The following is a 24,577-nucleotide window of genomic DNA, read 5'->3' on the forward strand; positions in this document are numbered from 1 at the left end:
CTGTGACTGACGTGCAGTTAGCCTACATGAACCTCCCTGCATGCACCTCTTTGCAAGCAGGCAAGCCACGCCTCCTCTAACCTGAGCCAAAATTCAACAACTTTATATCAACAACAGAAAGAAAAACAAAGTTGTGCCTCTAATCCCATTTCCCAAAGCTGCCTATATAAAGGGAACCTGTGCAGGAGATTGGAATAGTTGGCTTTTTTGGACAAGATCTGTAAAAGTTTGAGCATTTATTCAACAGGGAATTCTGCTTTTAGCCTGGTAAACACATATTTCCCTTTTTTTTTTAAATAATAATCTAGCATGAGCCCATTATGGATCTCTATTGCAGCTGTTTTCAGTCCTGAGTTTAGCATGATTTATAGGGCTTCTTTGGTTGTATGTCTGCTCTTATAATATCCAATAGATGAACTTTTGTTACATCTCTTCAAATGCCCTTTATAGTTCCCTATGTTTGAGCGCCATTTGAAGTACTTCTCTGTTTACACTTTCACTTCTGCTCACCAGCCTCCTGGTTTGTGCGTCCGTCCCGGACGAGGGGGCGGTGGGGTGGCGCCACGTCATATCAGCCGCCGCGCTCTGATTGGCTGCCGATTCTCACCCGACACAGCTGTGATTGTTTTCTGCAGAGAACCCTGGGTATGAGCTTCTGTGCTGTGGAATGGAGCAACACTGCGTTCTCTCGCTCTCTCTCTGTCTGGGTGCTAACGATGATGTGAACAAACAGCGTGATTGCGGTCCTTGTTGCAACGAGCAGGAAAACAAGGAGGGGATCCCGGCTTAATCATTTGCCGAGGCGGCACCAGAACCATAACTGAAGACATCTTGACATCGAGGTAAGCACCAGCCTTCACTCGCTACTTCTCCTGTAGCAGGGGGCGGGAAACCATTCGTTATCTATGCAACATTGAATCTATCTGCTTGCGAGCTAAATGTATCTATGTTGTCACAAATGTATCCAACTTTCCTCCAGCCTTGAAGTGCCAAATGCCCAGACTAGAGGAGCACTGCTGGAGCTGCTCCTGTGCAAGGGTTGAAACTAAACACTCATCCGGAGCTAACTGGTTAGCATCCAAAGCTGAAGAAATGATGTCCATCATCACCTCGGTGCTCAGCAATGCCTACGGCTCTCTGCACGACGTCCGGACGGCCAACCTGATCCGCCGGGGTCTCGTCCTCTTCACCGTCGGCGCGTTCCTCGCCCTGGTGCTCAACTTGCTGCAGATACAAAGACATGTCACCCTGTTTCCCGAGGAGGTGATGACAACTTTGTTTTCGTCTGCCTGGTGGATCCCGCCGTGCTGCGGCACAGGGGCCGGTGAGTGGACAACACGCTGCGAAAATAAATGTGAATTTGTGTGTTTATAAATAGTCGTGGAGAGCAGTTTGTCCTAGTTTGCTGCTAAGTTTGAGACAAAGGAATGCAGGGACGGGAGGGGTTACAGTGCAGTAGTTTCTTCCATATAAAGACAGAAGGATAAAGAAAAATAAAGTCGGTATTTTCCAGAATCATCAATGGGTGCTAAAATGTCTGGAAATCATGTCTGTGGGGTTAATTTACATGCAACACCACACTAAGCTATACAATAAGTACATTTTAGTTTAAGACGTAAAACAATACTTTTATATTATTGTCACTGCTACTGTGTGGTTGTGAATCACCATTCGGCTTTGTTATTGTTGGCTATTATACAAGCCTTCCTCTCTAATGCTATACTAGTCTTCATGGTTCAGTCTGGCAGTCGGTTATAAAAAAAAATGACTTAGAACAGATGTTATTGATTTTCGACCTCTGATTGGCCGCAACAGCCGGATACGAGATCAGCTGCGCGCTCATTGGCTCGTGTCATAACGGGTGAGCTCAGGGGGCGGTACTTTAAGGCTAGGAACCAGGAAGTGGGTGGGGAAGCTCTAAGGGGGAAAACAACATGATTTATCGTCTGCTCCTCTTACCATGTGCTACGGGGCAGAAAAGAAACGAAAGTAGAACTGCAGCTTCATATTTGTTCAGTCTGTTAGCATTAATCTGATCCAAATTAATGTCTCTGCGTATCATGTAGGAAGTCGCTCATGGTCTTCATCATGTAAAATATGTGTTTACAGTATCCTACTCAATATTTACAGTGAATTACATGAACTATTATTTGTCCTTTCCATTATTCTAATCCATTTTAACAGAAAGAAAAAACACAATACCTGGTTTTAGTTTCTAAATTGTGAGGATTTGCTAGTTGTATTAGTCTTATGCAATGATAAACTGACTATCGCTTTGGATTTTGGACTGATGTTCGCAGAAAACAAGCAATTTTTTCACTGTCTGGTCGAAAACTAGGGCTTAACTTTATTTAAATCCAGGCATTCCATCAAAAATAACCGTCAAACAAACGGCATTAAAGAAAAAGTTCACAAGATCAAATTGAAATAATCTATTCTTGTTTTTAAAGTTTTTTTTTTTTTTTTAAGTGTCTAAATGAGACTTCATTATGGAAGTGCATGTTCAGCATTTAAAGTAATTCCACGCAGCAGCTCCACGACAGGATTTGCTTATCTTGTGTAATTTGGGTCCGTTTGTTTCCCGCTCACAGCTGTTGTCGGCCTGCTGTATCCCTGCCTCGACAGCCATTTGGGAGAGCCGCACAAGTTCAAGAGGGAGTGGGCCAGCGTCATGAGGTGCATCGCAGTGTTCGTCGGCATCAACCACGCCAGTGTTGTATCCTTTCAAGCACTCGCCTTGTCTGCTGTTTATTATATCGATTTCAAAATACATGTCAAATGCACAGTTCTATCTCTAGTTTGGACAAAGTATCTGAAGCAACAGGATGACCGTTAAGAAGTGACGGAACTTCTGCATGTCGTGCAAATATTTGAGTAAGAACTAATCGTATGCTGGCGTCATTCTGTTTGATTTTTGTCCTTAACTGCCTGATAACACAGAAACTAGACTTTGACAACAACGTGCAGCTCTCCCTCACGCTGGCAGCCTTGTCCTTGGGCCTGTGGTGGACATTCGACCGGTCCAGGAGCGGCTTCGGTTTGGGCATCACCACTGCCGTCCTAGCTACTGTTTTCACACAGCTGCTGGTCTACAATGGAGTTTACCAGTAAGTTATCCAATAGCATTCATTGCACAGAGGGAACACAAGTTGCCCAGGGTTTTCCCTATTGAGGAAACAAAACTGATTCTGTCAACGATGACTAATCACCAGCGCTTTGTCATCACAACTTTCTGGTTTGATATTACACTCGCAACAATCATTGTTTGTTTCAGTGATAATTATATATCTGTAGAGGAAAGCCCCACCCTTGTGTGAATGAAGTAGATAATGTACCTGGAATTACTCTCAGCTGTTTGATTCCATCAAAAAAAGACGCGACAGATAAGGCTTGAGGTAGCTAGTCCCCTTGTCTCTGGGAGCACAATTAACGGGACCCCCTACCGGCTTCAGTGGCATACCATCAAAAATACACGGCTGAGAAAAGTGACTGCTGTTCATGTTAAGAGGTTCAAAAGGTAGCTGCAGCTCATACTGACTTTACAAGGATGAAACGGAGAAGAATGAGAAGAAATGAGTATATTATCTAGCATGACGGATGTTGTTTGTTTTCTGCACTCGGATCTGTCTTTGGCGTGTCTTTTCAAGATGTCTTTCCTGTTAGTAAGAGTCTGTTTCTTATTCTGTGACATGACATTCTACTGAGATTATCGTTCAACATCTTATTTAGCTTCGGAGAGAACTGGGTTTATTTTTGACACCCTCCGAGGAGGTCAGGATCAGCTCACTTAACCTGCTTTACATCATTACGACTGATTTAATCTTTTTTTGTTGTTTTTTTTTTTCTCTCTTTCAGGTATACGTCTCCAGACTTCTTGTATGTACGCTCCTGGCTCCCATGCATATTCTTCTCAGGCGGTGTTACCGTGGGAAACATCGGACGCCAACTTGCCATGGTAATGTCTGCAACTATTTTATTATATATCCAACATCAGTCTGGCTCTAATCTGTAGTCACTCTCAAGACACTTGAAACATTGCTCAATTTGTGAATACAACATTTGTGAGCATTTCAGCTAGTTTTTTATTATTTATTTATTTTTTTCCTTATTTATTATAATAATAATCTGATTCCCATACCTAGTGACCTAGCGGTAAAAAAAAAAAAGTGACGCCCTCCATGTGCAGAACATTTGCATTCAATATCTATTTGACATTTTTAAATTATTGTATTAGCTTGCAGTTCTTTATGTGTAACATCTAAAAGTTAAACAATGAGTGTCACATTTTGGCATCTTGACTTTTAGCTTTTTAGGTGAACTATTCCTTTAAACAATGACCAGTTTACAGTCGCATGATACTCTTGATCCAGGCGCTTTTCCAATTTTGCTTCAAAAAACTCCTCCGCACCACACACGCTTTATTTGCAAATGCCAAACTGAACCACAACAGCTGATAAAATTGTCAAAATGGTTTAAAGTTGCACAAAGTGCATTGGACGCCTCCCCGTCCTTCATAATTATCCCATCAAGTCAGCTTTGATGTCTTCATTAAGCTGTGCCCAGAAGCCTCACCTCATTCTGTCTGTAAAGTAAGAGTCCCGTCACTCCCTCAGTTTGACTCAAGTGAAAGCGTGAAAGCAGATTAAGGGCTGTTGTTTTTCACAGTCGTGGTGAGACACGGAGCCAGTCAGGACTCGGCTGACCAGAGGCTCATTTGCTACTTGTTGTTTTTTGTTTGTGATGAGGCCTGAGGAATGTTGGCACAAGTCTGCACTCGTGGTTTTGTTTTTCTCTCTTTCGCTCCAGTGGGTCACTTATGAGCAGGATCAGGAGGAAAATGAGACTTTGCATCTCAAAAGTAGTTTTTTTTTTTTTTTTTTGTTTTTTTTTAGTCTTCTGGGTTAAAGCCAGTTCTAGTGAAAGTCTGTTTTGCAGCATTAAACAGGCAGAATAAAGACTAGTCTAGTTCTTGTACTGATCTGCTTTAAAGCTGAATCATCTTACAATCTTATTTGAAGTTAGTCAGAGGTGGAGAATATGTGAGCAAAAAGCAGTATGCATTTGTATCATGTCGAGCAAGCAGTACTCGCTTCCCTTATTATACAACAAAGGAAGAATCAAACCTTCCAAAAAAGGAGAACTGAAAGAAAAATGTTCCTGTCTTTAAACTTGAAACCTAAAAGTTGTCCTGATTTGTTCATAAATCTGGATATTTTCCACAGTTTGGTTCAAGCTGCAGTTTTGAGTTTACAGGAAAAGGAAACTGTAATTCATGTCTTTAAATGAGTCACCTGAGGCTGTTAAGCTTCCCTGTCATCAGAACAATAGAGTAGTTTTATGACGATACTTTGCGAGACGCCTGTCGCTGTCAGGATCATAAACCTACTTCACTTCTTGCATAAAAAGGTTTCAGCCACTACCCATACACTTAAAGTAACCCAATTTGTAAGCAACTTTGCAACTCCACTTATTGTAATGTTTTCTCTAATTGCTGTAGAACTTTGATTGATGTGTTATTCACACCGAGCGTCTTCTCTGCTTTTCCCCCTCAGGGCGGCGTCGAGAAACCCCACATGGACTGAACAGTGGAAACGCAGGAAAACCCGGGCGAAGGACAGACAACGTAAAGATGGACAAGTTACGTGTAGAATGAGGAGAATAACAGGAGAGAAAAAAGACTCATTGTTTTCACTTCATCCTTTGTTCTCATAACAATGTGCGGGTCAGAAAAAAAGCCCCTCATCTAACGTGCCATGTCCTCCGCACCTCCTTGTGGCCAAACAGCCTCTTCCTCCCACCTCTGTTCTACGCCATTAGCATTCAGGCTTCCTTCACTCTACACAGGAGGACAGTGTTTGCCTTTTTTTCTATTGTTGTTTTTTGAAGTGAACTGGTTTTTATTTTAATGCTGGAAATACGTTTCTTTCTGCAGTTCATGGAGTGGAAGCGTGTGCGCTTTTAGTGCGGATGTGTCCTGGTCTTAGCAGAGAAGACTGGTTTTGTTTTTAAGCCTGAATATATTATGATCATAAAAGGGAAATGTTGTACGAGTGGACAAAAGAAGAAAATGTCTCCACTCTCGCATTGAAACGTGTTCAGCGGCCTCTGTTGCATCACTGGGGCCACAGGGGAGATGTATGTTCCCAGTCAAACCAAATTAAGTATTTATTTTGTAGTTTTTGAATGACCCAGAACCAAATGTACTGTATGAATGATTCTTCCCATTTGTTAAAAGAAATATTTGGGAAACGACTTTCTTGCAGAGAGTCCCATCTGTACGCTGAATATGTAGCTAAAGCCGGCAGCAGGGCGGAAACACATTGGTGCGTATTTACCGTAAAGACACGAGAGTGGCATCGATCCTCTCATCTCAGTTGAACTTTAAAGTGACTGGAGCACGTGCGGGAGGATGGTTGATGGAATGAAGAGAGACGGGAAATGTGTTCAAGAGTGCCAATTAGTTTGTGCTGGCGACATGAGATAAAGGCTGGTCGCATTTACCTGTGAATGGCACCATGTTCGCAACAAGATCACATCCTATTGTCTGGAGAACTACACTGAGACCTTCAGTACATTGTTTTGTCCTCTTCTAACACACAGACTGATTGTTAAGTAAGGAAAGTAAGACGCCAAGGCATTAATCACGATGGAAATTCACAATTTGTGGGGGTTTTTTATGAGCAGAGCGAAGAAAGCCACCACGGTGGACCGTGTTTTGAAAGAATGTACCAGGAGTATACTAGAACTACCTTTGCCAGCATCTGTGGTCACCAGGTGTTAAATGTCTTTGTGATCATACACATTATTTCCCACTTCAGATTCAAACTATTGGGAACGTACACCGGTTGAAAGGGGGGGCAGGACATTATTTCTTAAGATTTGCAATCTGTGATTGCCTGTGTATTATAGAATGTAGTGCTTTTGTCACTATAACAGTTTAGTTTTTATCATTTGTACAAACATGACATTATTGCTTATGTTTAATGGCTTTCCTATGTGATCAGAAAGGTGTTATTACCATACTCGACCTACAGTATGTTAGTTAGCGTTTGGGGGTCTAGAGGATTAAGTGCAATCAAGAGTATACATTAGACGATTATTCTTATTTATTATTTCTGACAGTGGCTAAAAAAACATAACTTGTTGCAAGTATATGCAGTGAGGATACTTTAAAAAAAAAAAAGCAATAACATCTTTGTTTTTGTGAACAAGATTTGTGTCGGAGATTACATGCCTTCAGAGTCAAAACCAATGACTCTCACCAGAGAGACGAAATAAAAAAGATGTGACATTTAGTCAAAGGAAACCTGATTTATTTTTTTAAGTACTTTTTTGTGGCAGTTCACTTAAGGTGGAATCTGCTTACATTCAGGTGTGTTTCACTGAAGAGGAAGCTTTATTTTTTTGAGGTGTTGAAGCACCTTTTTGTGTCGATGTTTTCGAGTTTCTGTGTGTCTGATATTTCAGCCATGTATCATTTTTGCTACCATGGATTTAAGTGAAAAATAAACGCCTGATAAAGATGTCAACGTATAGTCGTTACTCACACATGGGACTGGATTAAGGGATTTAAGACTAGATTATTATAGAAGATGAATTATGTGTACGGTACTGACATATTGACGCCAACTGTAAAACCAACTAATCACACTAGTGATATGAACCTGATACTAACATACAGCTGAGCTTCCCTCATTCTACCTCTGAGTACTAGACACTAGCCTAATTACACGTCTCAGCAGCTTCAGTAAAACAAAGGCTCTCTGATTTTTACTTTTTTTTTTTTTTTTTTTTCTGGGTGTCAAATGCAGCAGCAGCTCAATTGCACCAGAGCTTTCTGGGATGCTGATGGTGGCGTTTGTTGTGTCTGCTGTCACGGCCAAGTTGAATGGATGAGGACACTCTTTTGTCCGGGGTCTCTGTCAGTCTCCAGAGCCATTATGTCTTCGGTGGGCATCTCCCCCCCACCCCACCCCACACACACAAAAAAACCTCCACCTCCCCCCCCCCCCGTCCGTCACTGGGCTCACGAGGAACCCCCCCCCCCCCCCCCTCCCTCTGAACACGCCTTTCTGGAGGGCAGACTTATATTTATACCTAGCGGGGGACTGACAGTTAACCTTTTGCTCTGGGGGGAATTTCTGGGAGTGGGGCCAATATCTGTGGGCTATTCTGAATGAACCCCTCGTTCTGGGAGGCTCTCCATACATCTGTGAATCTGTCCCCTATCCATCCATTTATCTATCTATCTATCTCTCCCTCTGACAGGCCAACGATCCAGCGCCACACGCCACTTCTCCCCTTCTCCTTCCTCTTTCAGTCTCCTCCTCTTCTCAGGCAGAATAATTGGCCAGGCTTCAACCTCCTTTCATTTCCAGCCACAGCAAACTGAAAGACTCCATTAGAGCGCCTCCTTGTTGCCAAAAGACCCCCCCCCCCCCCTCTCTCTCTCTCTTCCTCTCACTCTCTCCGTCCTTCCTTCAAGGCGAGGAGACAGGCCCGGGCCCATCTGATCTATTGATTTGAGCCATCTATAGATTCTCCTGGTAGACTGTTCAATTCCATCTCCTTGCAGCACCTTTGTGTCTTTGAAATTGCGGTTATTGAGCTTTTTGCTATGTTGCAGCGAGTCAAACTGCCAGTAAACACGAAGACAGTGATGTTAACATTTAACAACTCTTCAATTAGAACAAGATTACAAGCAGAGGCCCACCAGTGGGTCAGCCATTACAAACTCATGCTGTGCAGCCAAACCCTGTTCAAGTGGTAAAGTCTAGAAGAGATCACAACGTTTACCAAAGACAGACATGTCAGTATATGGAAAATGTGTGGGGAAATGATGTACAAGACATCTACAGAATATCTCCATTTGAAGGAATGGTGCAGCAATTTAGAAAGCATTGGTTTGGAAATTCATTTAGCTCTAATGAAGGGATGGAACAGGCTGATATAGATTTGTGCTTTTGCTACTTGAGGAAAATTGGCATGTCGGTCATGAAATAAGTGGAAAATTATGTCTTTCACTGGATTCATTCAGCTTTTCCCCCATTGGATTTTGTTTAGAGAGTGTATTTGATGTGGCAATATCTCAAAAAAAGGAGGAATCACTGAACTTACTGTAAACTAATGCTACACAAGTGCATAAACCATTGATTTGCGTGATTAAGAAGTACGCTGATCACACCCGAGTAAACGTTTTAATATTCAAGACTGGACTAATGTACTTTTTTTTCTGTGATTTAAATTCTTCATAGTTTCATTTACATTTATAATTTGATAGAAAATCTTGGTCATAAATGCAAAAGCAGTATTCCTGTACAACCATAAAAAGAAATAAAGACATCCTATAATTCCTTCTCACCTAAGGGACCCCTCAGCAGTTTCCGACTCTGTGGATGCCGGTGGCTCGACTCCCCCCTTAACAGACGTCTCTGCAGTTAACTTCTTGGTCTGAGGGATCTCCTGTCACACACACATTTTAAAGTCTCTGCAGGTGCTTGTCAAGTGTTGCATGCATACAGGTGGCACAAAGACACACTGAAGAGCAGAGGACTGGGAGGATGTTGTAGAGAAGTACATCGTGCGGTACTATGTAGATTACAGTGCTATCTACTCAGTAGTGATGGCTTTTGTTACCACCAGATGACGGTATTTATCCTCTCAGCTTGTCTGGACATTATTACCGTGACCTTTGTGGACCCCTAGTGGAGGCACAAGGAACAGCAAATGTCTTGCAGGGCCTGATCTCAATAAATGCAGAAACCTATTCATCCAACTACTTTTAATAAGACTACATTTAGAGAACATAAACCTCCTGACAACTTCAGACAAAAATATAGATAGAATTTAGTTCATCTGAAATAACAAGCTCTATAAATTTTGTTTAAAAAAATGTATGTTCAAGTATGCAAATATTGCACACAAAAGAACATTTTAGGAAATATATATATATATATTTTTTTAAATAAACAGATTTTCCTTAAAGCCTCTTGAACCCACCAAGGAACATCAAAATTCAGATTTAAAAAGATGATTTATTAAACAGTGGCAGGAAGATTATTCTTGGAATATTTATCTCACACTGCAGTGAGAGGGGCAGAGTCACATGCATGATGGAAAAGGTCAATGAAATGGATTGAGTGTGGAGAAAATCATTGCACACTCTTATTTCTCTGCCAAAAGGTCTTCAGTGGCATTAATGTGCTGCTCTCTGTGATATATAATGAAAGACTGAGCGTGTGTGTGGGTGGGTGGTTTAGGTCTACTGAGTCTTCATTACACCAGAGCTGGGTCCACTCCTGTCCTCTGTCCTCTGCCCTCGCTCATTGCCTCTCCCAGTGCCGGCCAGGAATAATGAATTACAGTGGATGCCATGGGGGGGCTGAGTGAGTGGCTCAGAAGTGGACTCCATTTTAGCTCAAATTACCTCTCAGATCCCATTCAAATGGCAGTCTCAGGCTGCTCTATGCATTACGTATTCCTGGCTGAGGGTGTAATTATCCGTTAACACCTTTTCTTCATTTTCTCATTTCTGTTTCCAGCTTCTTCTTTTGTGTCCATTCATTCAGTGCTTTAGGGCCAAAATCAAAGGCATAAAAGGAAAACATGTACATAAAAACACAGGGAACAGACTACAGATGCAGCATCGTCTTCAACAGTGTAAACAACAGTTCACATCTCACTGGGATGTATCAGTTCAGTCAGCATGCTTAGCCTTGTGTGCCATTCCTGTTGATTCCTCTACTTCCTCCGCAGGACAATAACAAAATGACAGCCTAAACCTCAGGTGATGCCACATTATGCATGCCATCGAAACAAATCCGTCCCAGTGTAAATGAAACACACCCAGTGCATCTTACAGCCCAGATCAGACTCTGTAAACCGACCAGGGTGGTAATAATAACTGAATAAAAGGTAATGGAATAAATTTAAACTGCGCATATCCATTACATGATCATATCCCGAGACGCAGACCACAACAACTTGGCATTTTTATAGAAAACTCCCAGACAGTACAGGACAGACAAATGTACACCGCAGGTCAATATCCATGCTTCTGCCTTAGATTTCTATGAGTAATAAAATGATTAAATATGAAGAGGTGATCTGTCAATCTGATTTTAAGATTAGCTCCGTCTAGGCCTGGGTATGTGCTTTGAATTGTATAAAAGAAACCCATAGATATATATCAAAATATCAAATATGAAGAAAGAGTTATTCAATCATTTAGAACAAATGAAAAGCCAAGACAACTGCTGTGTGGAGCAGAAATCTACACCACGTGTAAACAAGCTGGTCTGTTTTCGGACACGTCTGAGAAATATGTCCCCTACTTGAATATTGTGAAAGAAGGTAGACTTCATTTGCATAATCCAAATCATGCTTGCAGCCCTGTTTAGGATGCACTAAAGGTCGATGTTTGTTATGTTTTAATTAGTCTTCATTAGTAGGCGTAAGAGACATTTCTGGGAAGCAACAGGCATGCAGCCCATTCATCTCGCTGCTGAGAGACGCACAAAGTTGGCAGGCTAAATCCAACTGGGAAAGTTATTGCTCCTAAAATGGCCTTTGACAGCCCGGCCCCTGATAAGTGACAAATCCACAACATATCCGCGGCTGGGGGGTAAAAACAACTCAGGTGCACGCGGGGTGAAAGGGACTCTGTCGCACATGGCGCTTTCAGGGGAGTCCAGCACTATTTTGGCAGTTAACCGGAGCAGGGCGCGATGCCACACAGGGAGAGGGGTCGAAAAACCGCTTATGACTGACCTCCTTCCACTATAATTAAAGTTGCAAGCTGGACACAGAGGCATAACATGAATTGTTTCTCCCATTTAGAATGAATTCCAATCTGAAAACGGAAATAAACGGGAGAGAAAAAAAGTTGTAGCATAAATGCTGGCTTTATTTTTTTTAATTAAATGTATAACTTTTAGAACTCTATGCTGTGATATGAGCACATCTGGGTGTTGGTTTGACATGTGCAACTTTCCGGATAAACTTAAAATCAACTAAGATGGCTACAAGTTGAATCTACTTTAAGAGTTGCCTTAATTGGGGGCGAATAGGATTTGGAAAATGTAGCCTTCTAGTTTAACGTGCATATTTGGAAAATGGTGATGTTGTGATTTGGTTTTGCAGGATATTTACATGGGACGATCTTTAAAAGAAATAAAACTAAAACATAGAATATTGTATGTTTTTGTGACCTGACGAAGAAAACCCACCTCTCGTTTCACTGGCCTGCCTGCTGCTTAAACCAGACTATGTTTATTCTCCAGCAAGTGCTTTCCACCTGCCTCTCTCTCACTTGTTCTTCCCTGCTCATAAACTCACAGGAGCGCGAGACAGGTGCACGAGGTATTTGGACGATCCAAAACCCGTAAAGCATCCTGGGCCCACCCCGCACAGGAGCATAGGGGACCAAAAACTTTAGGGGCCCATCGGGCTAAGTGAGCGAGTGAGCGAGAGTAATCAGGGAAGACTGAATGAAGTGCACGTTTTTACATATAGTTTTTTTTCTTTGAAATCTGTTTTGCGGCACATTTTCATTCATAAATGGCCCCCCCCCCCCCCCCCCCCCCTCCCTTGTTCCCCCCGGCTCCCCCGTGTTGCATGGCAGCCTATTTGTTCTTTATGGCGGAGAATGTGAACCCATTAACCTTACGGAAATAGACCCAACGTGCATTTCATTCTTTGCAGTCACAAGTAAGACGTGAAAAATCCTGCGGACCAGCTGGGACACTACAGTATGCGAACAATAGGCTACCGTGGGCCTGACACCAGTTGAGTGTCTAACACTAACCTGATAGGGACTACCTGATGCATACTTAAACAATCGTTGTGAGGAAAGTTAGGAAGCCAAACTCGTAGGCTGATGACTTTTACACGTTTATTTTAACATTGAAATAACACTTTAACTTATAGGGGTCACGATCACGAATGTCAGCGTCTTCTTCCCTGAGCTAATATTTCTATATTTTAACCCCCTCTTAAAGTAAAAGTGAATTAATCGGCCGTAGTTTCCTCTTTATCACGGAATAATTCCAAAATAAAATAAATAAAGTTGGAGGCAATATTAAATGTAAAGCAATTCACGTCGAATGTCCTACAATAATTATATTTCAGGTCTCGTCTGATTTTTGTGTTAGGTTTATTATTGTAACTTTAATTTACTTTTGGTGTTATTTCGTAGTCAGAGCTGTGATATTTTAGCATGTTTGTTCCTGAAGTTTGATTTTAAGTTCCGCATTTTCAAATAAAAGATTCAGAAATTGAACAAACCGACTCCTGATGAGTCTTTACCTGTTATATGACCAACTTGGCCTCGTAATACGCCTATTTATAATTTACACACTAATCATTAACTTAAAAAAAACCTATGTTTTCCACTTGGGCAAGACCAGGAATCAATATTAAATGTGCTAAACTTGCAGCCGTGCTGTATTGGTCTGGCTTAAGTTTCCTACAACACAACTCAATTAAAACTTTATTTTTTAAAATCCCATTTATGTTTGTATCTTATGAGCAATGGACTTCAATAAAAATAGTTTGATGTACAATCAGATGAGTGCTGCTGATTTATTTTAAGAAACATTTACTCCTTTAGAAACGTGGAAAAACACAAAACAGTGACTACTCAGCGACTGTTTTCCTCATATCAGTGATGCGTTCAGGAGTTTGCTGATGTGAGCTCAGCTGTATTCAATTAGCCTTCATCCAATTTAGCTGAGGCCTTAATTGCGCTCAGGGTGGTGCAGTTGTTTGTGCTAAGCTCTGTTTGAGACTTCTGTGGAGAAATACGAGCCGCTCCTGAAGAACAATCCCAATTCAAATGAGACTTATCTACGCCAGACCGATCAGACGGATTAAGAGTTATTAAAACCTATAAAGGGCTGAAACCACAAGATTCAACAGCCCCAAAGTCCGCTGCGTGGCGGCTCCAGAGGATTTCTCTGTAAACACTTTCACACTCACGGAAAAAAAATGATATAGACGTCATCTACGTACGGTGATGTATGATGAATAAATAGTGGAGTAAAGGAGATTCAGCAGCAGAAACTAAAATACATGCATTAGACTTTGAGACGCACCATGCCAAATGTTCCTTAAAATACAAAGCCAAACTAAATGATATATCATGTTATGGCTTTTAGAAGAGTAAAAAGAAGTTTTGTAATTAACCCAAACATGGAGTTACATGTAAGATACAGTATTTCAGCAACATTTGACCCCCAAAAAATGAAGCATGCCTGCTAATAGGCAGACGTTTGTGTATTACACTGCAAACATATCCATATCGTTTTATTACCCAATGCGATCAAATAATTGCATTTGTTTTTAATCCAAATTTCCTTTTTTCCCCACATACATTTCTTGTGATCTGACCCATTTCTCCCATATTCAACGCATTACGCGTTCTGTAAAATTCCTGGATAAAAATGGGGCACTGCAGGTGGAACTCTGTCTCCAAATCCTAATTTTCTTTATTTTTTTGTAAAACTAGATTAATTGTCTCTCTAAACTGATTGACTTTTTGCAGTGTAGACACAATTAGGCCCATTTCTAATCTTCTCTAATTCGGCTGCCATGCTCTTGGCTGACCCGGGATGAAAAACTGGGGGCAGCGAGCTTCCCGGCCCACAAAAGCACAACAACAAAAAAAATCATATGGGATCATCAAATAGGAGAGACTTGCTTTCAGGGTTTGAAAGGCACAGGAAGCTGGAGGATTTGGTTCGACCCCTGCATGGTGACAGAGCTGATATCGAGATCCCCATTCATCTGGAGGGAGGGGTAGTGGCCGGGGGAGGGGAGGGGTGGTGGCCGGGGGAGGGAGGAAAGGGGGGTGCCGGGGTGGGGGTGGGGAGGGGGGTGCAGGGGGCTCAGGGTGCATCTGCAGAGGTCCCACCACCACCCTCTGATCTGTGAGCTGGCACACATCACGGCGTCCATTCACAAATCCTCCTTCTGCGCGTCACCTTTTGTAGTACTCCATAGTACTGAGCGCTGCTGACGTGTAAGACAATCCTACCAAGGAAAATACAGAGGAAAAAAAAATAGGTTATAGGAACTCAAGGACAGGGCACATGCGCACAATGCATGCGATTTATTATAGTAGGAGGGGTGTGTACATGTGTGAGCGCGAGGAGGATGAGGAGGGAGTGGGGGTGTAGAGCTATAAGTGAATATGAAATAGACCCAGTTGCAGGATTTATAGGACCAGAACCACATAACTGTGCGTTATCTGCATTGATTCTTTTTTTCAAAAACAGGGAATATTAACCCTTTCATGCAAACCAGATGAGGTCCCCCAGTGTTTTTTTTAATAAACAAAGAGAAAGAAAACTGAAGCATTCACTTATTTAGAAGAACTTGACAGATATGAGATGTACGATAATCAATATGTCCTGCTTCCATGAACAATAACAGAATACATTCATACTAAAACTGTATTCGACCTATGCTTTAACCATAACGCAGCAATAGTCAAGATAATACGTTAATGATGATCGCATGTTGGCAAATTACAAATAATGGTAACAAGAATTTTCCAAAACTTCACATCATCCAATAGTGATTGGACTTCGGCTTTTTTAACGTCAGTAATTGAATGTTATGGAGCAAATTATTTCAATTAACGCTTGCAGAGAATAAAACAAGTGCATCAGTGTTCAACATGTGAGCGGATAGCAGAGCAGGTTTGGTTTGTTGCACAGAAATGTGTTGATAATGGTCCCCTTTTTTTTAGGAATATCTGTCTTTATCTCCACGGCTTTTATCAAAATGTGGAAAAGTACACATGCTCACCTTAAATAAATCCACACACGCCTATAATACAAGCGGCTGAGGCCTGCTTGATGAGCACATGCAGCCTCGTTTTAGCGACAGTATTACAGACTGATTTGGTTAGTTTTTGATCATTACGAGCAAGAAAAATTATATATTATTGTAGATTCATATAACCAATTAAACGCGTCTGCACAGGACTAGATGGAGGTAAAAACAACAACACACACAATGGTCAAAAGTCAGCTACCATCACAAAAGCTTAATTTTCAAATTGTCTTTCAATATTTAAGAGACAACAAACATCCTGAAGACTGAATATGAAGGGGCTTCACTTCACAACAAAGCAATGGTAGGCTACCAAAAACGTAAGACAAAGCCAGGCTTATAAAACAGACTTAACTGTAAATAAGAATTTCAAAAATAAATAGTCATATGCTAAACAATTGGATGCTACGGCACAGTTTTAACCCTTAGTCAACCAGGACATACTGTCCCACAATGTGTTTTCATTCACAACCAAGTAAACCACAAAGTCCGACTTATGTGTCAAACAGAAATCCTCAAAGCGAAGCAAACAAACGATGGTGACTGATTCTTCTGCTAAAACAGGACACATCTTGTCTTCCTTTTTTTTTTTTTTGGAACCACCACAGTCCAAAACAAGCCAGTCAAAACTGAACAGACAATAGTGAATCAAAATACCACAATAGTGGGATCATGTGCATGTACGATACACTGCAAAAAATACCCATATAGTTTTGAGTATTAAAAGCTTGTTTAAAAAGTACAGTACAGTAAGAGGACTTCTGCACACTGGTGTTTCACCTTTTTTCGAGCACAATTCTTTTTAAAGATATAGTTCTTGTGCGTAAAAAAAAACACTATTCCCAATTAAAAAGCAGCCTCAAAATGTAAACTAGGTAAATTAGTGCCAGATATGTCACTTAATAAAAGAAAAACAAGAATATAGGGCTTTGAAGCCTGTTTGTCGTGCTAGAATGTGTACCTTCTTTTGTAGTGCACAGGCTCTTATTATAATTCAGAGCCTGATATGGTGTCATTTCCTCCAGACGTCCCTGTTTTGCTGTGAGGTTAGAGGCCAAGCCCAGGCGGTAGCGGCCTGTCTGTGCTTCCATTGTCTGCTGCTTATTTAGCGCTCAACATTAATCTGCGCTTCCCCTCACAAGTGAGAAACAATCGCAGCATGAGAGTGGCCTGTCTAATTACATCTTTCACTCCCAACTTTTACTTCAGCAGCCGAAGTGAGAGCTCTCGTTGCCATCAGATAGTAGCAGAGGATGTTTCAGGCAGATTTGAGGATTTTTTTTAAATGATGCGAGCATTTGTTAAAGAAAAATACGATCCAAAGACTTTTCATCTTCGACCCTTTGATGTGGCATTTGGAGAATGTGTGTGCATATGAGCTGTGAACGCAAACGCAGATAAGCCCCAAACAAATATTTAAGGTAAAAAAAAAATAAAAAACTTCACGATAATTACTTTGCAATTTGCACAAAGCCTGTGTTTAACAAGTGGAAAAAGTAAAGGATAGAATGTTTCCCGCAGGATAATGCCAGGCTTAGACTCGAGTTTAAATTCCAGCGTGTCACAAATACAAATTAAAACAACAGTTTTGAGCAGCATGTTATTGCTACAACCTTCAGAGCGTCCAAAAAGTACACATTTTTTATATGGCAAACGTCCTCAGCTCTCTAATATTCTATAACGTGTGACCACAAATAATAGTATGCGTAAGGTTCATTTTAGAAATGTGGCTCCAAGTTACTTGAACTATTAGAAGACTACAGGTGCAGACAATGCGTGCTTTTAATAATAAAAGAGAGAGAGCATCTGTCTGACTTTCCAACTGAATTGTTCAAAGGCTCCTCACTCAGTCTCAGTCTTGCTGCTCCCCTGGTCCTCCTCGATGCCCCCGTTTCTTTTACGCGCAGCCTCGGTTCAAACGCCAGCGGAGAACCGGCTGAGCCATCCCCGCAGCCCGGTGGCGTCCTGGGAGGAGAAGCACAAACTTAGCGCTGGTCAGCAAAGTTACCCAAAGTTTTGTCTTTGGCGCGACTCGGTATCCTGAGCACCGTGCACAAAACAGTTTGTTTGCATCACTGATTTCTTTTAAAGGGATATGGACCCAGTTCTCGGTCGACCGCAGCGTCACGACAGGCGAGCATGAGAACATCAAAAAAACACTTAACACGCATCTCTGCGCCTTTTAAATCAGACAGGGAAGAAGACTCGTAGTTTTTGATGCATCTTGTGGACAATTATCAGACTGTGGCGTGAGGCATTCTGCAAATAAAGTGGTGAAATGTCACGCTAGAACATAACATGTGCTGTCGCTATATGTTTAAAAAAGAGATGTATGTTTTGAGATTCAATTTGTTCAAAATCAAGAAATAAATGTCCACACTCTATCCATGCACGCTATTGTTTATCACTTTTAACCTTGGCCAGGACAACCTGACTTCAAATTGCTCCGAGTCCATTTGACCTTACAGGTGTTATAATAACCTTTAAATGCAGATGTATTGTTAACAAATGTACAACCGATAATAGTGTTTTCAATGTTGCCTAAAAGGTGAACGTTCAGCTATGCAACACATGTTGCCTCAAAGATTTTCAGGTCACGGATCCCCATGCATCCACATTAGGCCATTTTACCCTCTACAATAGGGTTTTGTCTCATTTGCCTTCAAATGAGCAGGTTTGTAGTTGCTATTGTTGTAGAATGGAGCTGTAATGAGCTGTGGGAATCGTAAAGTGTCGAGAATTAAACTTGTATACATCTATATGATATAGTGCATATACGAATATAGTAAAAAATAAAAAAAAAAGTACTATTCCTAGTTTTATTGGGAATCCCTCCCTGCCCTGCCAACGAGGAACCCCGGGGGTCCCCGCAAGCCACTTTGACAGCCGATGCTTCATTCTCCCATTGTTTTAATAAACACAAACAAGGTGATGCGCACGGTGGTTTTCCTTTTTAGAAATACCCCCCAAAAATAAGTTACAGATTCATGAACACAAATGACTTATTGGGAGTATCTGGAAGCATGCGCTGGATTTAAATTAGGCTTCTTCAGCTCGGGACTCTTTCCCTTTACTAAGGCGAGGATGGGCGTTTGTGGACTGCTCTGGAGTCTGCGTCACGTGGCTTGGTTTCTGCCATCCCATTGGTTCTAGGCACGTGTCTGGGAGGACGGTGGGAAAACGTCACTCGGGGGGCTCGTATTGAAAATAAGAACCAAACTCCAGAGTGAGAGCATTAGAGCATCAGTTTAGGAGCCTCTTTATTTACCCTTAGTTTAGTTTAGGTGTAGGCATTGCTGAGCACACTCAAATCGGATAACACTTAATTGGATGGTGCGCAAATGTTTTAGCTCTGCGATATCAGCTGTGAACCCGAGATTGAGGGAATATATGTCAAAAAAGTATGCTTTTCTTAGAGGACACTATCGCAAGGATTTGCATGGTGTCCAAGGCACCCACTAGCTTTTGAGTTTTATTTTTTATATCTATTTTACGCGTGGAGGTTTTTTTACAATCTAATTTCCCTGAAGTTCCTTGCGAATTTTATTGCAGCGGAGAGAGAGAGAGAGCGAGAGAGAGAGAGAGGGGGAGAGAGAGCGATAAAGAGTTAAAGAGAGTAAAGCGGGGAAAGTGAATCAGTATGGAAGAAAATGATCGCGGCAACAGAGACGTGGTGGAGCGGCAGGAGTCGGCGGATGAATCGAACAGAGCCATCCTTCCCCTCTTACAGCCGCCGGGGAACCTGCAGATCCCTCATCGGGTCACCAATTTCTTCATCGACAACATCCTGCGGCCGGATTTCGGACGGAAAAAGGACGGGGGTGCCACCCGCGAGGAGAGCGGTTTGGCGTCACGGGAGAGCCACGACAGCCCCGACGCCCCTCAGACCGAGCCGGTGGGGAACACGGTGCCGGCGGAGGGGACCTCCACTCCGCACACGGTCACCGTGAGCAAGAAGCCAGCTATAGCCGCTGAGGAGCCCCTGAAACCCCGCGGGGAGAGAGAAGACCAGTGCCTAAGCTCAGACTCAGACAGTTCCCAAGCCAGCTCAAACCCACCACCGTCCAAGTCCATGCTGTGGCCAGCCTGGGTCTACTGCACCAGATACTCGGACAGGCCTTCTTCAGGTTGGTGCATGCGTTTTTACTCTACCGTCTTCTCGGTAACCTGAAATACCCCGTAACACTGACCCCGGATGCCTTGACCGACTTCTCCCGAGTAGAGTAGCGAACCGTGCCGAGCAGCGCAAGCTGAGAATTTACTGAACGCAAATCTATTTAGAATTTGTAGACATAATTTAATGTGAAAAAAACAACAAATGCCGTTGTAGACTATAGGAAAAACACGTCCTTGTACAATGTGGAAAATATATCACATAAACACGTAACAAAAATTGGGCTTTTCAGTGAGAGGGCCTATTTTAAATGCAAAAGAGAAAGAAAATAAATTGTTTTAAATAATCAACTTAATTGTAATCTTTTTCACTTAAACTACTCACCAACATACATCTAAACAAGAAAAAAATGTCGCTTTTTTGAGCTATTACGCACATATTTTTTTCTTCCCATTCAGGCAGTCGTCTCGTATATTTCCTCGGGTTATGAATATGATAATACTGGGTTCCTACATATACTAAACATTAGCGCTGACAGGCTTGAGTGTCTTCCAGAGAATCTGCAGGTCTGCAAAATAATATCTGGTGCTCTCAGTGGAGCTGTTTGGCACCTTAGACGCGTTATTGTGATCGGGATGAATTAAATATGCATCTGTTTTCACAATGGACGCTCCCACGGCTAATATGCTGGATAGTGAGTTTATTTCTAACGTGTGTTTACGAGGAAACCCACGCTACGACTTGTCAACCTGTAGCAAAGTTAACATCCAGTGCATTCATCGTTGAAAAGTAGAGTACAACTTGTTCTCATGCATTATGTAACGCTGTATGGTGTGGCGTAGGCGACTACTACGAGTTGTAGAGCTGCACAGTTTTATATGGGCTGCTTGAAACACACACACAAACACACAAACACGCTGTGTGGCTGATTCATCAGTATAAAAGGTTCGGCCTGCATCATGTCGTTTCATTAATGTTTTCCACACTGTTTGGAGGAGGGAACCAAACACTAAGTGCAAAGCTCCACCGAATAGGCCTCTCTATCCAGATGGAAAATGAGCGTGTTGATAATGTGTGCTGCTCAAATTCCATTCACGTTTGCCCATTGAGGAGCTTTTCAAGTGGTCCACGAAAACAAAAAATGCAAAGTAGCTGCATTGAACTGTAGCAAAACAGTAGCTGAGATGCGCCAGTGATGTTTTTGCCCAGTGTGTTTTCCTATTGGCTCATAATTCCTTATTACTACAGACAGTGTCAGTGTGTGTGTGTGTGTGTAGGCTACACGTATATGTGTGTGTAAGCGAGGACGAGGAATAGAAACAGGGAGGGAGGGGAGGTTTGGCTTCTTGGTTGTTTTCTTCAGCGGACGTGTCAACATTTTTACAATCAGTCCTCGTTTTTTAACACGTTTGCCAAAAATTTGCTTCAGGGAATCAAAACGTATTTCGTGACTTGGTTTACATACACAAAAAAAAACTTCTACAGGCGGTCACCGAATGACAACAGATGTCTGAAGAGACGTTCTTGATTTGGGGGGAATTAAAAATCTACATCGTTTTAATAAATAGACTTCATGGACGCACCCGTTTCATATTAATGTGCAGGCTATATCCTAAATGTAAAGCAGTAACATTGTATTCTAGTTATACGTGGCTTGATTAATTTAATGAGAAAACCTAATAATTTATATTTTATTAATTTCTAAAGTTCTTGTTAAGCTGTTTGCCTGATTATCGCCCATGTTTTCATTTATCGCCCATAATAATGACCATGTTTTAATACTGACAAACCAACATACGTCTGTTTGTGACCCCCCCTCCCCATATATCCCACTCTGCAGGGCCAAGATCTCGCAAACCAAAGAAGAAAACGACCAGCAGCAAAGAGGACAAGCGACCACGGACGGCCTTCACAGCAGAGCAGCTGCAAAGACTAAAAACGGAGTTTCAGACCAACCGGTATCTGACCGAGCAGAGGCGGCAGAACCTGGCGCAGGAGCTGGGCCTGAACGAGTCCCAGATCAAGATCTGGTTCCAGAACAAGAGGGCGAAAATCAAGAAGTCCACCGGCGCTAAAAACGCTCTGGCCTTGCACCTGATGGCAGAGGGACTGTACAATCACGCCACCGTCTCGTCGAAGGACGAAAAATCAGACAGCGATTGATTTCCAGAGAAGTCACAGCAGCCTCCTGACGAAAAAGAACCTATAGTAATCCTATGATAGATTTTTATAGAGCTATCACCGCAAAACTCTACCTACAGGAATATTTAATACCACAAAGTTCTATCAATATCACTATAATGCTGACCCACTATACAGGAAATTAAAAAAAAAAAAAAACAAGGTCATTGGACTACTAAAGTCCCCACATGCATAGTTAATGACACCATACCGTCTCTATAGTTCCCTATAGGAATATTATAGTGGATTTTCGTTCTATGGGAGGTTTTGTCAAGCCTACAATGCAATAATTTCATCGAATAAAGGGCCAGTGTAGAGTATACCAGCATAAATTGTTTGAAAAAATAAGATATTTCTGCAATATCACGTCTATAAAAGATGTTGTATAAAGGTATGTTTTCATTGTTTGTCGTCTCCCCCCCCCCCCCCCAGGAGGTACACAAATGCTTACACACGTCATTTTTCTATATAGGCCCTACTGCTATCCATGATTGTCATCGTTTTACATTGAACTAACTGGCACTTGACGTTTCGATCCGTCAGTGAAGTGAACAAACTGAAGTCCAAAGAATATTTTTCTGCTGCATCCAGGCTACTGTGAATTTAAATAAATGCTAACACGAGTTTTTATTTCCACGCTTGTTGGTTTCCTTGGTTGTGTTGTAGTGTCGGAGCGGACAAGGGGGAAGTTGTGTTTTTTCTGAGAGGCAGTTGCAGACCTAATTGGGCAGACAATGAATTTTGATACGTTTTTTTAAACAGAAAAAATGAACAGTTTATCATAAGTGACGATTTTTTTTCTAACACGCCACTTAACTAAAATGCTAAGTTACGCCTTGCTTACACGTGGTCGTCTTCTAGCCTTTAAAACAAATGTGTGCGTATTCCCTTCGTTATGCCAATGCATCAGTGCAGCTATTATAGTTTTTAACTAGCAATATAAATCTTTTTTGTTTGTAGCCAACTGAATTTGAGGCTCTAATGCTGCCTGTAAAGTCACAGACCAACTCTGTAGCATAAAGACAATGACAACCACTCCGAGTAGACTATAAAAGCAGGTTATTGGATGTTCTTGTTAAATCTTTCTCTATATACAGTTTTATTACATATCCATTTATCATAAAAGAAGGCAAATCCGTCAGTGACTGTACTACAAATGTTTGGAAATCTCTTATCGTTGTTGAAAGGACTTCATATGTGTATTTATATAGATTATATTGAGAAAAAAAATCTATCCAATGACCAGTGTTGCTTTAGAGTAGATATCTGAGGTGTTTACACTGCTTGTTTATCTTGCAATAACTTCTTTTTGTTTCCTTTTTTTGTGAATGAAAATAGTTTATGGGGCCTTTGCATGAAAGCTGCAATTTGTTGTACTTGGGCAAATAACTGTGTTTATAAACTTTGGTCTTTATCGACGGAAGTATGATCGAGCTAAGTTTTAGACTGTATCCATATACCAAATTGTGGACTTTTTGCCTTTCAACGTGTTTTTGTTCAAAGTGTGTGTGAATTAAAATCCACCAAACAGAAACACACTTTGCCTTAAAGTTCAAGTGTGAACTTTGTATGAAACAGAACTGTGCCGAATCAGAGAAGCAGTATTACTTCAAATGCAGACTATTCAAGTTTAATGCCTTTATGAATACTGCTGGTACGACAATATGAATTTACTCATCAGCGGATATCTATCTATATATGAACATGTTTAAATAAAATTACAACACAGAGTTGTACAATACAATGCTATTTTTTATTTTATGTTGGAAGTATTCTTTGGTATAAATGTACATAATTTGTATCATGTATTAATTGTGTAATTAACTGCCTCCTGAAAACTGCAAAAGAAGAGTAAATAAACCTTGAATATTATACACAAACAAGTCTCTCTAGCATCTTTATGTGAAGAAAATAGTTCATATATTTCTATTAAAAAGCACAAACAATGTAACAGAGGCTTGGCTAAAGCATTAAGTGTGACCTTCAATCAATGCTGAGCTTCTGAAGGCATTAAAATCATGCATTACTTGCTAAAATAGTTTAGAAAAGAGAAATATATGGAAACGTTGCCAAATATTCACAAGCGTAATCACAAACATTATTCAATAGCATAGCATGACAATCCTTTCCATGCAAACACCCACTCAACCTATGGGCGGCTCTGGAACACATTCATGGAGGATCAAATTCATGGTGTTTTGAGATTAAAACATTTGCGAAGGCATCCGAACATTATGCAAGGGAGAAAGCCTTAAACAATTCCCAGGCATGTTTCCTCAACAATGCCTTATCTGCATTTCCATACTCGCACCGCTAGTCTTTGGACGCCATGTCCAACGGCCAGTGACTAGCATTAGAGCGGATGGGGCTGCTCCCAGCACTGTCGTCACGATGGTCAGTCTTCCCCGCCGCCTCTGAAAAGAGCCTGTGCTTCAATCACAAGGC

At 41.5% G+C, this 24,577-nt stretch overlaps 2 protein-coding genes and 1 long non-coding RNA gene across 4 annotated transcripts in view; 2 read left to right on the forward strand and 1 right to left on the reverse strand.

The window, feature by feature from the left end:
* The first annotated feature begins 624 nt into the window (after positions 1 to 624).
* Positions 625 to 7,524, forward strand: insig1 (insulin induced gene 1). The gene is made up of 6 exons (XM_031850408.1): positions 625 to 842; positions 980 to 1,324; positions 2,592 to 2,716; positions 2,941 to 3,107; positions 3,856 to 3,955; positions 5,553 to 7,524. The coding sequence occupies exons 2-6, from the start codon at positions 994 to 996 to the stop codon at positions 5,580 to 5,582; spliced, it is 753 nt and encodes a 250-aa protein (XP_031706268.1). The 5' UTR covers positions 625 to 842; positions 980 to 993; the 3' UTR covers positions 5,583 to 7,524.
* Positions 7,525 to 14,812: 7,288 nt separating this feature from the next.
* LOC116384983 (uncharacterized) overlaps positions 14,813 to 24,577 on the reverse strand; it is a 29,982-nt gene continuing 20,217 nt past the window's right edge. Inside the window, exon 7 of one of the 2 annotated variants that reach the window (XR_004212840.1) lies at positions 14,813 to 15,030. This is a non-coding gene — a long non-coding RNA (uncharacterized LOC116384983). Of the gene's footprint in view, positions 15,031 to 22,564; positions 24,558 to 24,577 lie in introns of those variants that run through there. The other variant, XR_004212839.1, reaches the window with a different exon arrangement.
* en2a (engrailed homeobox 2a) lies at positions 19,069 to 24,024 on the forward strand. Its single transcript, XM_031850117.1, has 2 exons — positions 19,069 to 19,964; positions 21,792 to 24,024. The coding sequence occupies exons 1-2, from the start codon at positions 19,478 to 19,480 to the stop codon at positions 22,112 to 22,114; spliced, it is 810 nt and encodes a 269-aa protein (XP_031705977.1). The 5' UTR covers positions 19,069 to 19,477; the 3' UTR covers positions 22,115 to 24,024.

The sequence above is a fragment of the Anarrhichthys ocellatus genome, unplaced genomic scaffold, assembly GCF_004355925.1.
Source record: "Anarrhichthys ocellatus isolate YVR2014 unplaced genomic scaffold, GSC_Weel_1.0 scaffold10, whole genome shotgun sequence".
NCBI lineage: Eukaryota > Metazoa > Chordata > Actinopteri > Perciformes > Anarhichadidae > Anarrhichthys > Anarrhichthys ocellatus.